Consider the following 18,181-nt stretch of genomic DNA (forward strand, 5'->3'; position numbering starts at 1 on the left):
CATTTACTCTAACTCATGAGACCAGCATCTGGGAGATTCAAACCTTGGAAAAACTGAAAAAGGAGTTCCTGAAGCCATTGGTCAATCCAGCACAGGTAGAGCTCTTTGAAATAGGCAAGCTACACATATTTAGGATGACCCTGTAAACCTCTGTGCCACTTCTCCATGCTGGACGTGTTCCTGAAAGTTTCATGATTTAAAGAGGCTCCAACCCCAATGCCGTCTGACTCCATGCCTCCAAAGATTTTTTTCTGGTGCTATTTCTCAGAAGGCCTACACTTTCCAAAAGCACCCACCTCCAGACACTAATTGCTGCTTACAATGCCACTGACCCTTGAGCTGATTTTGGCACAACTTTTAACTCTACTTCCAAGAAATATTATGCGAGTGGCTAATGAAAGAGGAGTGCTCTTGTTTAGCCGATGAAATTCAGTTTGTAGTTCCCCAGGGATGTCAGTTTTTTAGACCCGATTCCGATGCTCTGGCCATATCTGGGGGTGGATGTGTGTGTGTCTGTGTCTGGATACCTGCCCTGCGATGCAGGAGATGAGTCTTCCCACTCCATTGAGCTGGAAATCCCTGCTACAGAGGAAAGCACAGTATGTTTGTATAGTCTGTACCCAGGGGAGTTGAAGAACAAGAAGGCAGAAAGATAATTTTAGCTACAGATGGCCAAGCTCAAGATGGAGAAAGAGTTCAGCAACCATGGCAGCAGCATGCCCATGGTGTCTGAAGGAGAGAAGCTCATTTACATACATAGAGATATGGTGCTCAGCTGTGTGGCAAGTGATGACATTAAACAAGTCGGACACATTCTGCAGGTCCTGTCCCACCTGCCAGGTCTGTGGGAAAACAGGGAAAAAGCTGAATCCTCCCCTGACTCACTTGCCTGTTGGCACCCCCTTTTAGAGGGTTCCCATCAACAATGTAGGTCCTCTGGATCTGAAGACATTCTGGTCAACAGCTTCATCCTGGTCTTGGTGGACCACAACACATGGTACCCAAACGCCATACCTCTGAGGTCAGTGACTGCACCTGCAGTAGGTAGGTCTCTGATGGGGATTTTTACCCATGTAGGGTTCCCCAAAGTAGTAGTGTCTGACAGATGGACTTGATGTATGTTGACATTAAGTTAGCGCCTGTGTGGGGTAAACTATACATTCTCCCCACCATATCATCCTCAAACAAATGGGCTTGTTGAGAGATTCAACAAGAGCCTGAAAGGCATCATTATGGGCTGAGCCCATAAGCCGGAAGTGGGTCGTCCTCTTGCCATGCCTTATGTTCCCCTACAGGGAGGTGCCACAGAAGGGAGATGGATTTAGCCCATTTGGACATTCCTCTTTGGACACTCTATTAGGGGACTTCTCAGTCTTGGAAGAGAGGGGTGGTAGGAAGCTATGAGGGAACCCCCTCAGGATGTGGTCAGCTACATGCTGTCACTCCGCAACCAGATGCAGCGCTTCTGGAAAAAGGTGAAAGATCATCCTGGGCCTAGTCAGGAAGTAATGACAATTATGGTACAACCAGAAGGCCACTTCAAACTGGCCAGAAGGTGTGGGCCATGGAGCCTGTGCTTCTCAAAGCTCTCCAAGATCACTGGATAGGCCCATATGAAGTGATAGAAGGAAGGGGGATGCCACCTACCCGGTGGATTTCAGGACCCCAAAAAAACCCTTAAGGATGTGCCACATAAAGAACACTTTAACACCAAAAGCATGCCCCTCTCAGATGCTGACCTCAAACTGAGTGGAAGAGGGGAGGGAACCACTCCTTGGCCTCCTGTCTTTCAAGGTTTACACTGGGTTAGTAGAGGGTGTGAACCTCTTTGCTGTTCTGGGATCCGAGCAGAGAAGTGACTACCCCAACGTTTGTATGCTTCCTACTTTCTCGGCAAGACTGTGCATTTAGGCAACATAAGCTTCAAAACTATGTGGGACTGAGTCCACTCATACATCAGAGTACGTTTACTTAATTCCTGGCTAGCTCACAGTACACCATCTGGGCCCCTAAACCGTCAGGGCATTGAATGGTGCCTGCAACCTCAGAACATGAAAACCCAAATTCCCCTAAGGTAATTGTGGGGAAAAATCTTGCCTTTATGTTTGTAAGTCAGGCCTGCCCAAGGTACACAAGAAATCCACAAGTGGCGTTTCAAATATTTATTGAGGCAACTGGAATCTTGTGTAAAATATTTGCACTAAAATAATAGTATGAAGCATGCTAATGTCACCACCATGACAAGAATGGTGAACAGGATGAATAATGACTGCAGTTGTACAGTGATTGAGATTACATGAAGACTTAATTGTGCTCCCACCAAGCTTTGTCCAGCCTAATAAGCACAGGTGTATTAATCTACCAGATCCCCCAGAGTGGTCTAACTCGCCATTTACCTGTGTGCGTGTATCATCCAACAGCCAGATCTGGTGTAGGGCAGGCCGCCTTCCTTTTCAGGATAGGGATGGGATCCAACTGGGCCAGAATTTAGGCAAAAAGTGACCATGACAATCCTGTCAAAATGCTCCTCTGCCTAAGCTCATGCAGTTTACATAAAAACTAAACTCATACATTTAACATCTTTGCTCCAGACCTGCCGCAACTTGTTTATTCTATCTACCCAGGGCTATTGCTGAACAGACAGCAATCCATAACATAGTGTGCGCAGAGTACCGGGGACCTTGTACAGGGGATTCTAAGAGTCAATAATGTGCTTATGAGGAAATGGAAAATAATGACTTACATGCACAATTTCGTTGATGTGCAAGCAAAATGTGGTACCAAGGTCACTGTTTAAATAGATGTCAACTTTAAAAGTGAATATGTAAAATGGAAGTGTTTGTGCCCAGGGCCTATGAAACTGCACAACTGGTGACAGTTTTGTTCTCTGTTCTCCCTCACTCCTGGGCTCACACATTTGTGAACCCACAACATATATAGTGGAGAAAGTATGCCTGTCAAAAATAAAATGTATTGGCTGTTGGAGACCTCCTCCTTGATACTGGCCATCACCTTATCTAAGATGCTGGTGTTAGAAGTGATTGAGCCCTCCAACAGTTTCTGGTTTAGCCCAGTGGTGCTGATACCCAAGTAGACCCTACTGGTCACCATTCCATAACTCATTGATGGAATTGAGTCCACAGTTGTCCATGCAGAATCTAAGATTGAAACACATCCTATTCCCCAAGCTGATGAGGTCATTGATAGGCTTGGAGCTGCCAGGTTCCTCAGTAGCTTTGATCTTACATCAGAGTCCTGACAGATTGCTGACCTCTCTTTTGCCCCACCAGTCAGAGCATTCCAAACCTTAAAGGGCCACTTCCAGTTAAGGGTGATGCCCTTTGAAAGGTTGGCTTGAAGAAAGCCTCCACAGAGGTTGGTGAACACGGTCCTGGCTGGGAAGGAGGCATTCTGTGCAGCCTACCTGGACAACATAGCTAGCTTCAGCTCTAGTTGGGTGGAACACCTGTAACTCCTCGAAGAGGTGCTTCAGGGCTTACAGCAGGTGAGTCTAACTATCCAGGCCAGTAACTGTGAGATAGGGTAGGATTTCATGGTGTATCTGGGCCGCATGGAGGGCGGGGGCAAGGTGCAGCCCCTCAAGGCCAAGATTGAGACTATCCTGACCTGGCAACCTCCCAGGGCACAAAATGAGGTAAGGATCTTCCTGAATTTCCCTAGATATTACAGAAAATGTTTTAGGGGACAATAATGGTGCCATAAACCTTAATGTAGCCGATTTCACCCTTTGGGATGTCATTTTGACCAGGAGAGAGGTCTGTCAGAAAGCATTTGACTTCATCGAGGAGGCAATATCTACAGCTCTTGTACTCAAGTCTCCTCACTTCGTCCGCACAATGAACTCCTCTGAGAACTCTTCAGAGTACAGCGTAGGGGCTGTCTTAGCACAGTTTTATTTTTTTTAAATAATTTTCTTCATTCATTTTCAGTTAACCCAACACAAAAACAATTATACATTGTCAAGGTATGGGTACAGTTCAAGCTACAGTGACCAAGTACACCGTGTCCAGCATATCTAGACCACATTGAAGTAGATTATCCCGTAAGTATTCCTTCAACATATCACAACAGGTTGTACTCCCGCAACCTCGGTTCCTCTCCTTCTCTATCTATCAGGTATTGTTGGAATAGATTCCAGTAAGCTCTTGATCTGGCCTGCGAGGGTGGAAGTTCACGGAATACATCCGTCTGAGTGTTACGGTATATCATGTCTTTAGTCCATTCATCTGTTATTGTTTAGCAAGCAGCAAGCCAATCACTACCAGTCGCCGAGCATCTTTATTGATTCCCTTCTTGTACCCCAGCAATGCGAGGAAAGGGTCTGGGGCGAGCGAAAGCCCGGTGATTTCATTTAGGTTATGGAATACTTTCTCCCAGAACTTCAATATTCCAGGCAAATTCCAGGCTGCATGTAAAAAACTAGCAACTGGCTCTGCGTAACGATTGCAGGAAGCCGAAACCCCCAAGCCCTATCTAAACAGGCTCTCTGGGGTATAATATGTCCTATTGAAATATTTAAAATGGATGAGGCAGTGCCTGCCATTCAACAAGATTCGTCTGGTCACCTCACAGCAATATCACCAATCATTATTTCCAATTACCCATGCCAAATGCCTCTGCCAATCCTGTTGCACTTTCGAGTGCAGTGTTGTTCTGTTTTCTTGTGTGATACTATAAATCGTAGAGACCAACTTGGAAGGGGAGAAAGTATGAATAGAGTTTGAGGGCTAGTTATGTTCTCAATGAGTGTTAAACTCAAAAGTAGTGATAGCGAACCAGAGGCAAATGGGAATGTCCCTCAACTAATCTATTCTCCAATTTACGCAGTACCCCGTCCCTGAACAGGCCACCTACTTCTGTGATCCCTACCCTATGCAAAGCATTAGAAACTTCCCTTTCTTTGCACATCAGAAGCCAGGTGCACCATTCTAGGGCAATCGAAGGTGAGTACATAAGCGCACCCGCTTGCCCATCAAGTAGATTGTGCTAGGGATGTATAGTGGGATTTAGTGAATCCAGCATGCTGTGCCTCCTTTAGGGCACCTTAAATAATACTTGAGGCAATGCGTCTGCATCAGCAGCAACTTTCTCTATGTTTAAGTGTGGGAGGGACTGTGAGCCATGCATCCATGCATGTGCGTGCGAACACTGGGAAGCCCAAAATTATAATTCTAGATCAGAGACATTGAGGCCTCCCATGGAGTATGGTAAGGTGAGCGTTTCCCATTTGTCCCGGGGTTGTTTACCCGCCCAGGCTAGTTTGATCAAGAGCGACCTTATCTTGGAGAATATGTGGGCCAGGAGAAGCAAGGAGATATTTTGAAAGAGAAATAAGCATCTTGGAGGGATAACCATCTTCATCAATAAAATCCACCCTATCAACCAGAGGGGCAATCTAGACCATCTTTTTACCTCCTCCTCAAGTCTTCTAAGTGCCTTCCCATAGTTGTCTGTAAGCACTGTCTCTGAATTGTTGTGCACTTGTATACCTCCATAACGGACAAAGTGTGTGGTCCACTGCAATTGGAATTCCATACATATTGGTTGCGTTGACGGGGTTAACGGGAAGATTAAGGATGTAGGCTAATTAATCTTTAAGCCAGACAACTGCCAAAAGCGTACCACCTCTGTTAGCACTGTAGTGAGGTTAGTCTCAGGGTCCTTGATATATAGGAGCATGTCATCGGCATAAGCTGAAACTATCAATTGGTAGTCTGTAAAGCGCACTCCTCTATGACCATGATATTCTCTCAGTGCGCATAGCAGGGGTTCAGCAACCAGTGCATACAACAATGGGTACAGGGTACTGACAAGTACCTCTAGGCATGGAAATAGGAGATGTTAATTTATTCCCCAGACTTAATCTGGCAACCGGTGCTTCGTACAGTACTTTTACAAGTTGGAGATAGACCTCACCCACTCCAATACATCTCAGAACTACTTCCATTAAAGACCAGCCCACAGAATCAGATGCTTTCTCAGCGTTTAAAAAGTCTGACGCTGCTTTGGCTTCCGGGATTTTATGCTGAAGCACTCCGAAGACGGTTCTAAGATTTAGTGTTAAATTGCACCTGTGGACGAAGCCAGCCTGCTCCTCCCTCACCAGATTAGGGATATGGGTGCTATCCGATTGGCCAGAACTTTAGCGGAACGCTTTGTGTCCAGGTTTAAAAGAGATAGGGGTCTGTAAGAAGAACAGTCACTAGGGGGTTTTCCTCGCTTGAGAAGGGTGACTGTTATAGCCTCTCTGATCGAGGGGGCATCACTTTGCGTTCTGCCCTCTTCTCAAACAACGTAACTAGATGTGGTATAAGCAGCTCTTGGTAGGCCTTGTAAGTCCAGAGCCCAGATCTGTCCCACTCCGCATTGACATCAAAGCCACCCGTATTTCCCGATGGTCCTGAAGAGCCATGAGATGCTCTCTGTGTGAGTCTAAAAAATAACCCTGGGAGTAGTTTGCATAGTAGTGCAATGCGTAGCTATGCAAACTGCAGTTCGCACTACGCGAGCTACGCGACCTGCGTAGTGCACTGTGTAAAATGCTGTTCGCACTGATTGCACAGTCCCAGATGCTTGTCCGCACTGTGCAATCGTTGCAAACCGCATCTTGCACAGTGCAAGCGGTCATTTTCTGCCGCTCGAGTAGATTTCTACTCGAGCGGTAGCTTTCTCACCGCAAGCATATGCGACCACTCGCAATGAGAAACCTGACCTCCCCACGTTGAGAATCTCGACGGGAGATTTTTTTTCCACAATCGCGATTGGCAACTTGATGTTGCTGATTGCTAATGAGGAAAAAGTCTCGCCGGGATGTCATTTTGCTCGCTCGCGGTCGCCAACTTGACTTGAGGACCGCGAGCAAGAAAACAATGACCACTATGATACGCTATGTGTGTTTGCACTGTGCTATGCGCAATTCGCATAGTGCGAAGTAGCGCAAACTAGGCGAGCCTAGCGTAGTCCTTCGGCCAGGGTTAGTCTGAAAGCCATTTCATCTGAATATGGGCTAAGTAGTGGCCTATTGCTTTATCGTCATGGGTTATTCGAGGTCTATACAGATCCACATAATACCTACTGAATCTGTCAGCAATTTCTGTTGAGTCTTGTATGGGGCTGCCATCCTCACCTTGACAATAGTGTTAGATTCCCTTTGAGGACGCTGTAGGCTGGCAAGCATGGCACCAGGGTGCTCGCCCTCCCCATGGCTGCAGTATCATGGTACTCTTCCAGGGTTTGCTTAATGGGGTACAAAAGGGGGTGGTTTGCTTAATGTCATCTAACCACTTATTGTCTCCAATCATTTGGGGTTCTTGCTCCAAGTGCGCTATTTCTTTCTCTAGCCTTGCAAGACTATTCTGAATAGAGCGTAAAACACCAGCATGCTTTGATATAACCTCCCCCCCAATGAACACCTTGAAAGCTTCCCAGATTGTCGAGAAGGAGGTGACTAAACCAATGTTCTCCTTGAAGAAGGACTCAATTGCTGTGGCCAATTCTGCACAAAACACCTGGTCTAGCAAAGAGTAAGGAGGAAACCTCCATATGAAAGGAGCAAAGTGTTCTGTGGACATTTCCAATTCTAACAGTACCGGAGAGTGATCTGAGTAAGTCCTAGTAAGAGGCTCGCAAGCTGTGACCTGAGGGAGGAGAGTTTTGGATATCAACCAGAAGTCAATCTTAGTTTGAGTGTCATGACGTGCAGAGTAGTGTGTAAATCCTTGTGAGGTGTTGACGCGCTGTTTCCAAACATCAACCAGCTCCAGCTGATCCATCAAGTCCATGATAGCTCCTGCCACAGGTGGGATCTAATATGCAATTGAAATCTCCCCCCCAGATCTGTGGAAGGTCCGCCGTCCTGAGCAGGTGCACCGCTAGTGCATGATAAAATTGTAGGTCTTCATAGTTAGGACCATATATATTCACCAATCTTTCTCCAAAACCCTCTGCTCGGCATCTGCTAACAACAACCCAGCCATTAAGATTTATCTCCTTGCCCTGCATTGTAATACCTGATTTAGGATTAACTGCATGAGAGGTAAAGCGTGCAGCACAGAATTGGCCCTTCAGTCTCCTCGGGGACATCATCTTATTTTGGGGGGCTAAATGTGTTTTCTGAATCATTGCGACATCAACCTGGTGCCTTTTCAAGTAGGCACTTACAGAGGTTCCAGTGGTCATTAAGACCTTGGACATTCCAGATCCAAAGTCTGATTTTTCTCCTCATCGTTTTTGGAGTGTCAATGTAGATCTTTCTGCATATAAATTCGAAATGCTTGTCTCAGTAGCACTGCAGCCTGATTCTCCAAGAATGTACCCTTTGAAGTAGGATGAGACCCTTTGCCCCTTACCCGCCCCCATCTACGCTATGCCTTCCCCAACTAAGCATAGACAATCCCATACCCACCCGCCCTTCCCAATCCTGCCACATCACTGAGACATTTAAACAGATAAAAAACAATAACAATCCCAAAAACACCAAGTGGGTTACATAGTGGGGCAGATGTTGCCAGCATTCTGACTGGTACTAAGCGTCCTGAGCCCACAACACAAGAAATCCAATAAGTCCTGTTGCATGGGGGTCTTGGAGTTTAGATTGGGACTTATCTGTTCGTTCCATGGTTCAATTATCAACAGGATTCTGGACCCATAACTGCCACGCAAGCCACAAGGAGGGGAGTCACTCTATGATGCAGTAATGGACTGCACAAGGGCCCAATGGTTCCCAGAAGACAGCACCCCATAACGCTGCTACCACCTCTGCTCCAAGGTAGCCGCCAAATATAGTCAATGACTGTTGTGTTAGTGCTGTGGAGGTTGTGTGGCAGCAATCAGAAGGCCTCAGTCAGTTGCTAACGGATCATAGTCATAGATCACCTAGGTGCAACGTTTCACCAGCCGCCGAGACCGTGTGCCCCACTGCGCCCCGTGCCCCCGCAACAGGGCCTATATCGTCCAGGAAGTACATTGTGTACAGTTCAGCAGAGAAGCAGCAATAGTTTTTCTTCAACACAGTCACGGACTTTGATCCCACTTTGTCCGCTTGTTATCAGAGGGTCCCAATGCTCCCAAAAATTAAAGTAGGGTAGGCCTTCTACTAGTTCAGTTAAAGCAGATGCGCTTACAAATATGGGTATTGGTCTCCAAACCCCACCACTGCAGTGGCGTGTGATCGCACTGCCAGCCTCAGCCTGTTGATGTGCTGCGACGAAGCCAGCCGGGACTGGGCGGGTGGGTCGAGGTCTCCTAGGCCTCATGTCGACTAAGGAACCTCGTTGCCTATGCCTGGAGAGCCATGGGAACCCAAGCAACACAAAGAGACTCACCGCTGAATGCCGCTGATTGGCGGCACTCCCAGCTTCGCACCTCGACCTAACTAGGAGGACGTCCAAGGGCAGTCAACCCGAGGCGGCGCCCAGTAACTCGCCAGACCTCCGGGATCCTCGGTGGGCAATCACCAAGCGTCAGCCAAGCGTTGGCCCTGTGCCACCAGAAGTGTCTTCTCTGTAGGGTTGGGATCACGCCCCAGGCCGTGGCTGCCTCACGACCCGCACCGAACCACACATCGTCACTGCCACCAGTGAATAAGGTGAGGGTGTGTGCTCGCTAGCACGTCCCGGAATAGGCTGCAGTGCAGAGCAGGGACCCACCTCTCCCTGTAGGTTTCATCGTCTTCCTTTTTCTGAGGTATTTGAGCCTCAAGTTATACCGGGGCTCACTTACAGCTCTCGAGTGGATGAAAAGAGATAAATTACCATTACGGGAAGCAGGATCTTTGAGGATAGAATTCTTAGCTCGCGGAACTACTTTAAAGCGGGCCATCTTTAAGCCAGCCAAGCTCCACCCCGTCTTAGCACAGTTAAATGAGGAGGGCCTTAACAAACCCAATACAAATAAGGTTCGTCCCTGGGAATAGAGGTGGAGTGCTACCGAGAGGGAGACCTTTGCAGTGTTTTTTACCATACCTATTTGGGACTCACATCTGGGATCAGACAGACCCCAGGCCCCTCAGAAGGCTCATGCAAATGAGGCGTGGGAATACCAAGCTGTTGAGGCTGTCCATCTCCCTACAGGTAGTGGACTTGTTCCAATGTAATGCTGATAATCTTCCTGGGCCAAACCATGCCAGTCGATCCTGGTTCTTCAGCCTCAGGAAGTTGGGGTGTGTTTTCATCACTGAGACTTCTAGACTTTCAGATGGGGGGGGGGGTGGACACATGTTCTACCTGTTAGCCTTAGTGTGATCTTCCCTCAAACCTTTTTCCTTGGTCCTCCATGTTTTTGGAGGTTAAGTTTGGTGTGTAAAGAATCATAATAAAATTTGACTTTAAAAGCCTTCTTTAATGGTAAAGTCATAATCCTGAAAATGCTCCTTTTACAAAGTTGCCAATTTCTTGTCTTAACCATTTGGTGTCTGGTTCCTGATACTTGAAAGAACAAGGGGAACCCAGCGGGTAGCTATGAACCATGAGTATCAGCTAAGTTTTCGGAAAACAAAGGTCCTAAGCACAAATGAGATACTAGAAAATTGTTATATAGACCACAATAGGCTACTATATATTTGGCTCCCTTTTCCAGCTGGAAAGGGAATTTATTAATCAGATAGATTGATTATAATTCTGAATACATTCTTGCAACAAACATTTCATTGCAGTAAGGCATAATCCTGTACCGTACTCGAGAAAGATGAGAGAGAAGATAGAGAAGAAAAAGTGTTTCAGGCAAAGGAAATGAGCAAACAGGGTACTGTTTTAAGTCAAAATTAGCAGTATTTCCTGGAGTAGCACATACTAACATTGATATACATTTATTCAACATATGTCTACTCAAAGGAGTCGATGTTTCGATCCTGTGCTCAAATGGGATCATCTTCAGGACTTAAAATTAATGTTTTGCCTGGTATAAAAATTACATTAGCCTCTAATGGAGGAGAGGAGGTTTGGTTCTCCACTATGGTCTGTGGGCGCAGGTGAAGGTGGGCCAACGTCCAGGGGGCTTCCCTTAATTTTCAGAGGGACTCGATGGTCGAGGCTAAGGCTCAGCAGAGTCGGATCCAGTCATTAAGCGTCCTGATAAGGTGGGAATAAGCTTGCGCTTGGTGCCTTTCGTGGTGCCGGGACCAGTACTGGGCACGCTGGGAACCCTAGTTCCAAGGTTTGTAAACCTTACTGATATTCAATAGTAGTTTGTACACTTAAACATCCGGGAACGGCTCAATGGCCGTCACGAAGCAGCGGTCGATTGAATCAGCGATCCGCAATAGAGGGGAAATACCTCCGTGCCGGCGGGCAGCAGTGAATGTCTGTGAGCGCGCTGATTCTTGGCTTACATTACTAGGTGTCGCTGGCAGTTGGTCTTTGTGATGTGCAAGTCTGGTAGGAGACAGCTCCTCTCCCACATCAAGTCACAGATAGCCCTTCCTACTAACACCTATGGTCCTTTATTTCACTCTCCGTAAGTGTGCCCAGGCAGTTTGACAGTAGTCTATTGTGATCCCATACAGGATGGGGCCAGAGCAGGCAGGCAGGAAATTTCAAGCACTTCTGGGGGTGGAAACCTCCAAAACCTTCTCCTACTACAAAGCTGCCACCAGGTATAAAAAATTGGACCCTTAGACCCAATTCTTCAGTACATCTCTGGACCTGTGGAAGACTCAAAAGGACTGCTACTCTGTTGCCTGAGTGAAGGACTAGTGGGTCTGATTTCAAGAGGAAGGCCCAGAGTGACTCCAAGGGCCAGCTGGCTGGCCTTCTGATCAGAAGCCTCAGGGACAGAACAGGCTTTAACCATTTTGAACCCAGCTCCTGTACCTAGTCTGTAGTGAGTCTTGTCCCTCAAGTGGTGCCACCCAAGTCCTGGACCTTTGAAAGTGGACCTGAAGTTGCTCTTCTGTTGAATCGTGACCTCCCTACAGGATCACATGCAAAATTTTAGCCTCCACTTTTTGTTGAATTTGTTTTTGTTGGCCTTCGGACTCAGATACTGCTAACCAGTAGTAAAGAGTTCAAAGTGCATGTAGTCTCTCCCTGAACGTGGTCATATTGGCTTATACCCAATTGCCATGTTTAATTTACCTGTAAGTCTCTTGTAGAGTGGTATACCATATACCTGGGGGGGATGGGGGCTGTAAATTATATGCTACCAGTGGGCCTGCAGCACTTATTGTGCCACCCACTTACGTAGCTCTGTAAAACTTTGCATTCAGGATACAATGGCAGGCCTGGGGGGTTTTAAACTGTCATGTCGGCTTGACACTAAAAAACCCTTGCAAAGCCTTATATGTAATGAAAAGGGGGTTTAAGTCACCTCTGGGAAAGGCCCTAAGTAGCCCATAGGGCTGGGTGCTGTGCAATTAAAACTGCATGTCCAACTTTATACTTTTTACATGTCCTGGTAGTGGAAAACTTCAATATTAATTTTTCATTTCTGTGAGGCCTACCCCTCCCATAGGATAACTTTGTAATAAGGAATCCCCATTAAACAAGCTGTCATTTCCAGTTGGGAGCTATGTCTTGTTTGGTTTCTTTGTGATCATAAACCCGTCTTTAGAATTTTGGTGAAGAACCCTATTTAATAGTAATTATAAAAATGCCACTTCTAGAAAAATGCCATTTGTCTGCCCTTAGCCCTTTTGTGTCTATATCCTGGCCTGGTTCACATGACTGGCTGTAAGTGTCAGGGAGGAATTTGAAGGCAAACTGTCAGTCAAACAATAGAGGGATTAGATGTACCTGAATGGGCCACCTGCTGGCAGGACCGGGGTGAGCTGACCACAGCCCCATTTACAACTGAATAGCTTGTGCTCAGCCTTTACACAAATATCCTAATGACCCTCCATTTTGATTTCAGCCTGCTTGCAGCCAGGACAGGGGAGGGAAGAAATTCCATACACTGCACAGCCACTGTCTAGAAGCTTCTAACTCCTTCCAGAACCAGGAAACTTAGATATAGAAGTAGGACCTCAGGCTCCAACTCTTCAGTACACATCTTCTGGACCTGTGGATACTCTGTCGCTGTAAGGACTGCTGCCCTGCTGACTTTTTGCACTCAGTGGCCATCCTGCAGTCTTCTAGTTTGCCGTGCTGCTCTGCTACCTTCTACCTGGGGACAAGGACAATTTTCCCAGGACCTCCAGTGTGACTTAAAGGTTAGTTCTGTGTCCCTGTGACTCTGAACAGGGTTTAAGATGGCTTCCTCCATATTAAACCCCCAACTGGACCCAGCCTGAGTGAGTCCTGACCCTCCAAGTAGTTAGCACCACCACCAAGGTTCCAGGACTGGTGGGGAAAGGTGCCCAGATAGCCTAGTCCCAAAACTGAGGACTTGACTTTTTGGCAAGATTTTGAGAACCAGGAGCAGACCTGGACCAACCTGCCCGGGCATCCACCCGAGGTACAGCACTGGTCAGGTTAACTTTGTGGTTACACCACTACGTTCTTCTCTGCAGCAGTAAAACCATTTCAACTGTCCGTCACCAAAGGGATCTGACCTTGTGGACTGTCTATGGCTACAGCACTATCCCTTGTTCCGCCTGAGTATTTCAACTTCCATTTAAACAACTAAATCCGAATCATTGGACACCTCCTGCAGCTTTGCTCTGCTGATCATTGCCTTTCTAGAAAGATTTGTGAGAAGCATGCTTGAAGTCTCAGGTAAGCGCTGACCGGGCCCAATCCACTTCTTTTGGCCGACAATGATGGAGCACGGATTGGACGCATTTTTCCACTTTGGTCCTTTGTCGTGCGACTAGATGTCTGCAGTTGACTTTTTGGATTTTTGTAATGTTTTTTGTAAAATTGCACCTAAAAGATCAATCAGTAGAACCGGAGAACATTTCTAATTTTGGTACTAAATAATTTATCAAAATGTATTATAATTTTGTAAATTGGCTTGGGATTATTCTTCTGTTGTGTTTTTACTTTACTACTGTTTGGGTGCTACATAATACTTTACTCATTGCCTGTAAATTAAGCCTGACTGATTTTGTGCCAAGCTACCCTGGGTTGAGCACTGGTTAAATAGTGATTTTTTTGTAGTCATCCTGCAAGGAGTTGTGACTGACTATGGTGTGAGCCCTCAGCAAGCAACAAACAACCACCCAATTTCTGCCATCTTCCAACTTAGCTGCGGTGACAGTGTGTGATGCATCACCTCACAAAATTCAGCATCATAACCGGTGTGCGACACATCTTCGACGCACCTTTTCACATCACAAGCCCTTTGTCAACAGCCGAGTCAACTTCTACGCTCCCAAACGCCACCTCCGATCAGCCAACCACGCCCTCGCCGCCGTCCCCCGCATCCGAAGAGCGACTACAGGAGGAAGGTCCTTCTTCCACCTGGCCGCCAAGACCTGGAACTCCCTCCCGACCGACCTGCGCCTGACCCAAGACCACCTCTCCTTCAGGAAGAAGCTGAAGACCTGGCACACAAAACCCCTGCTGTGCAACGCATCTCCCCACCAGGCCCTCGCTCCCCCTCAACTGTACAACGCATACTCGAAGCGGGGCCTTGCAGCGCTCTACAACCATGGTGTAAGGTGCTTGACTAGCTGGCCTAACTTGGTCCATCTGTCTGGCCCGCTTCCTTTGCGGTTGGCCTGAACTTGGGGCTTTATTCTGATCCAGCGCTGCTACCAGATAACCACAGTTAGTGTCTAAAAGCACAAAACCGCATTTTCGCTTACATTTTTTAAACTGCATATCGCCGATTCTACTGATTATTTTTCTAATGATTTGAGACCAAAATTACAAAAACCCAGAGAAAAATTGAATAAAATTGGTGTGGGGGGTTTCTTGTGTTTTGTTTATGCATAGCCTCTAACGGAAATAAAGTAAAAATTATTTATACAGCACTTTATTCATCGAGCCACCCATCCAGGCACTAAACTTCAAAGTACAGCTGTCGAACTATGGAGTCTGGATGAATGTGAGAATGGCCCAATGGTTATATGGGTGAGAGCCTTCCCCCTATACAATCAAGCACTCACCCAAAAACATAAATAATCAATGGGGAAGCTCATTTACTTATTAGTTAGACCTGTTGACTTTGTATCAGTCACATTTACACTACATTCACTGTCACTGATGTGAGGTGCGAAGCATATGGTGGGTTGCAGTGTCTCAGGAACTGCACTACAGAAACAACGCAGAATAACATGTATTCATGTCTTGAGTTTGCAATGTGACTGTGCTGTCATTAAAACAATTTGACCTGAAGGCATTCATTCTCTCTTTCCTCCATTTTAAAAATTGAAGCATTTTAGATGCAGAGGCTACGCCTCCTTAAATTAATATCGTTTTTTAAAAAAAGATTAATATCCAATGTTTGAATTCCTTTATCAGGGTCTCCGAATGTGTCTGAAATAATGGAGCCTCCAAGAATTATTCATCAAGAAAGTATTACGCTGGCCTGTCCAATTAATGGATTTAAACAAAGCCCATTACAAATCACATGGATTAAAAAGAAACAAAGTAAAGAAGAAGAAGAAGAGCTGGTCGAATATGACTCGGGCACTGCCACGGTCAACTATTTCTCTGAGAAGTATTCACATACAACAAGCGAGACCCCTTTTAGAGATGGAACATTTAGCATCCTGAGTGCATTGAGCTTTGCACCGTCAATAACAGCAGACAATCAAGCTGTGTTCCTTTGTAGGATCCTCCATTATGCAACAAAGGCGGAAGCTGAGAAGACGCTCACGCTTTGTGTGACAGGTATTATTATTTGTAAATCATATTAATTATATTTCTTATTTGGAAGTGTTTTTAGGATCTGTGATTTTCATCACATATATCTAGTAAAGTGTGTTCAGAAGGCAAACATCAGTTCTGGTTTTCATTAAATACTTACATGCACTGCATCTACACGTGTAGATTCTGCCATGTGTACACATGTATCACTGCCGTATGCTAGACACGCCCTCGTGTGCCAAGAAGAACCACAGTTATGTCAGAGCCAGCACTGTACCACAGCTGTGCAGTATCACTTGATGGATGATAATTATATGCCCGGAAATACTAACTCTACTTCTATCAGGGCTGTGCATCCGGCCACTGATGGCCAACTAACCCCAGCTATCTATCAGACCTCTAGGGCATTTGCATGTCAAACAACTCAAACTGTGCATGCATGATGGAAGGAGGTGGCAGCATGCAGGTAGAACCTTTTTCCCTCTGATGTTTATTGATAGCAGGGGCTGCAGCTGTCGTGATTGGCAAATATTTTAACCACTGGAGCAAGCACAGCCGGCACATTCTAATTGAGTTGTGCTTGGTTGCCTAAGTGTTGATTTGTCGGGATGATTAACCGAGATTCATAAAGGGAAGTGGTATATACACTTGCTGGCTGTGGCCAGGGTCTCTTGAGTAGTTGGGAGCTGCTGGCGATGTTCACATTTATCTATTTCTCAAGTGTTTTAGGAAAAGTTGATGTCTCATTGGGCAATGCCAGAAGTGCTTTACGTAAAGTTGATGTCTTGTTGTGCAATGCCACGATCAAGGAAAGCAGGATTGCCGCAAGTCATCCCTGTGTCACTTTCCTTCAAAGAAATTAATAATGTGTGAAGGTGCCCATCGTATAAAAGGAAGAAACTGGGACAAAGACCCATCCATGCTAACCAGAGATCACTACTTTACTTTCTTTGTGAGCACCCCATATTTTATCATTTAAATTGTTTGGAAGAACTAATGTGAACAATGCCCAGTTGTATTCAGTTAGCTAATCCCATATCCCTTCTCTGTTCTATGTGAATTATACAAATTCATGTCACCACACAATGATGGTCTATCCTCTGATTTCTGCCCAGGACCGTCTGGCAAGGAAGGTCTGGCAAGGGGACTAAGGTCCTCTGGGGTCTCCCAGAGGACCTTAGTCCCCTTGCCAGACCTTCCTTTCCAGACGGTCCTGGGCAGAAATCAGAGGATTGTGGAGCTGGAGTACAAAGGGGATGGTTCAAGCAAATGTTTATCTTGGGCTCTTTGTTGATGACAGCCTCCACGACTGTCCTTTCATAAAATCTAAATTGTGAATGACTGCTTCGCTTAGACAGATTGGTTTCCTAAACCCAAGAGCATTACAGGGTACGTGGTGGAATCAAGCTATGGGTATGTTATTTTTTACACCAGAGTTTATTCTAAAGTTGGAGTTGGGGATGTGAGTAGCTTAAGAGAAGTTCATGTTCACCTTAAGAGAAGTTCATGTTTACCATGGTAGAATAAAAGCAATAAAAAGCCATTCAAGACATGTGGAATATCAAAGTGCAGGGTGTGGTCTCTTCGACTGCGCTGGTCACTAGAGGTTCGAAAATTGTAATACACACTAATGGGTAGCCTCACCCAATGCATTTGTCTGACATTGTCAGACATTCAAAATTTTTCATCACTGTATTCAGTTGTAAAGAGAATGAATTCACCAGAATGTACTTCACTCCTGTGTAGAGAACAAAACATGAGAGTGGAGATCGCTCCAGTTAACTGGGCTAGTAAGCCTGCCTTTGTTTGCACAAATGCATGCAGACAACTGTGCATCAGTGTTCTGTGCAGGTTGGGCAGTGAGGCGGGGCAGGGCAGGGGGGATGTCGACAGATGATGGAATAGGATTTATTTATTTATTTAATTTTCCCTATTCTGTGGTCTGTCGAATTCCCACCCTCCTGCTCCTCCTTCACCACGCTTACCTGCACGGACCGCCACTGTAACTATGAGGAAGACAGGAGACAAGAACCTGGGGCACTTTTTTTTGTCCTGAAGTAAGCCCAGGACCCTAAGTGGCCATTTTCACTGGCTGAAACATGTCGACAATAGAGTTCGGTGAGAGGCCCATTATTTCCTATTTATACCCAGATATTTAGATGTTAACCATACCTGATCAACAAATAATAAAGGTGATACCTGGGTTACTTTAGATATTTTTTATGAAGACCCAGACTAGTATAAAATATCAAAAGTGCTCCTTGGAATATGAGCAAGCCCATCCTGGATTTAAGGGAGCAGGATGAGACCAGATGGTGAAACATGTCACTACAAGAGTGGGTGAGGGTCTAATGAAAGAACATTTTTTGTTTCTAGCGCGGACTGCAAAACATTGCAAATATTGACAGCGTCAGACTAATGCATTGGGTGAGGATTATGACTAGGCAGGGAGATGTATCCTCCCCTCCCCC

At 46.0% G+C, this 18,181-nt stretch overlaps 1 protein-coding gene across 1 annotated transcript in view; it reads left to right on the forward strand.

Annotated features, from left to right (window-relative positions):
• Positions 1–18,181, forward strand: part of LOC147731089 (uncharacterized) — a 407,202-nt gene that overhangs the window by 190,660 nt on the left and 198,361 nt on the right. The window contains exon 6 of the mRNA XM_086956055.1: positions 15,363–15,734. Within this exon, the coding sequence (XP_086812181.1) occupies positions 15,363–15,734 (372 nt within the window). The remainder of the gene's footprint in view (positions 1–15,362; positions 15,735–18,181) is intronic.

This window comes from Lissotriton vulgaris, chromosome 2_1, assembly GCF_964263255.1.
Source record: "Lissotriton vulgaris chromosome 2_1, aLisVul1.2, whole genome shotgun sequence".
Taxonomy (NCBI): Eukaryota; Metazoa; Chordata; class Amphibia; order Caudata; family Salamandridae; genus Lissotriton; species Lissotriton vulgaris.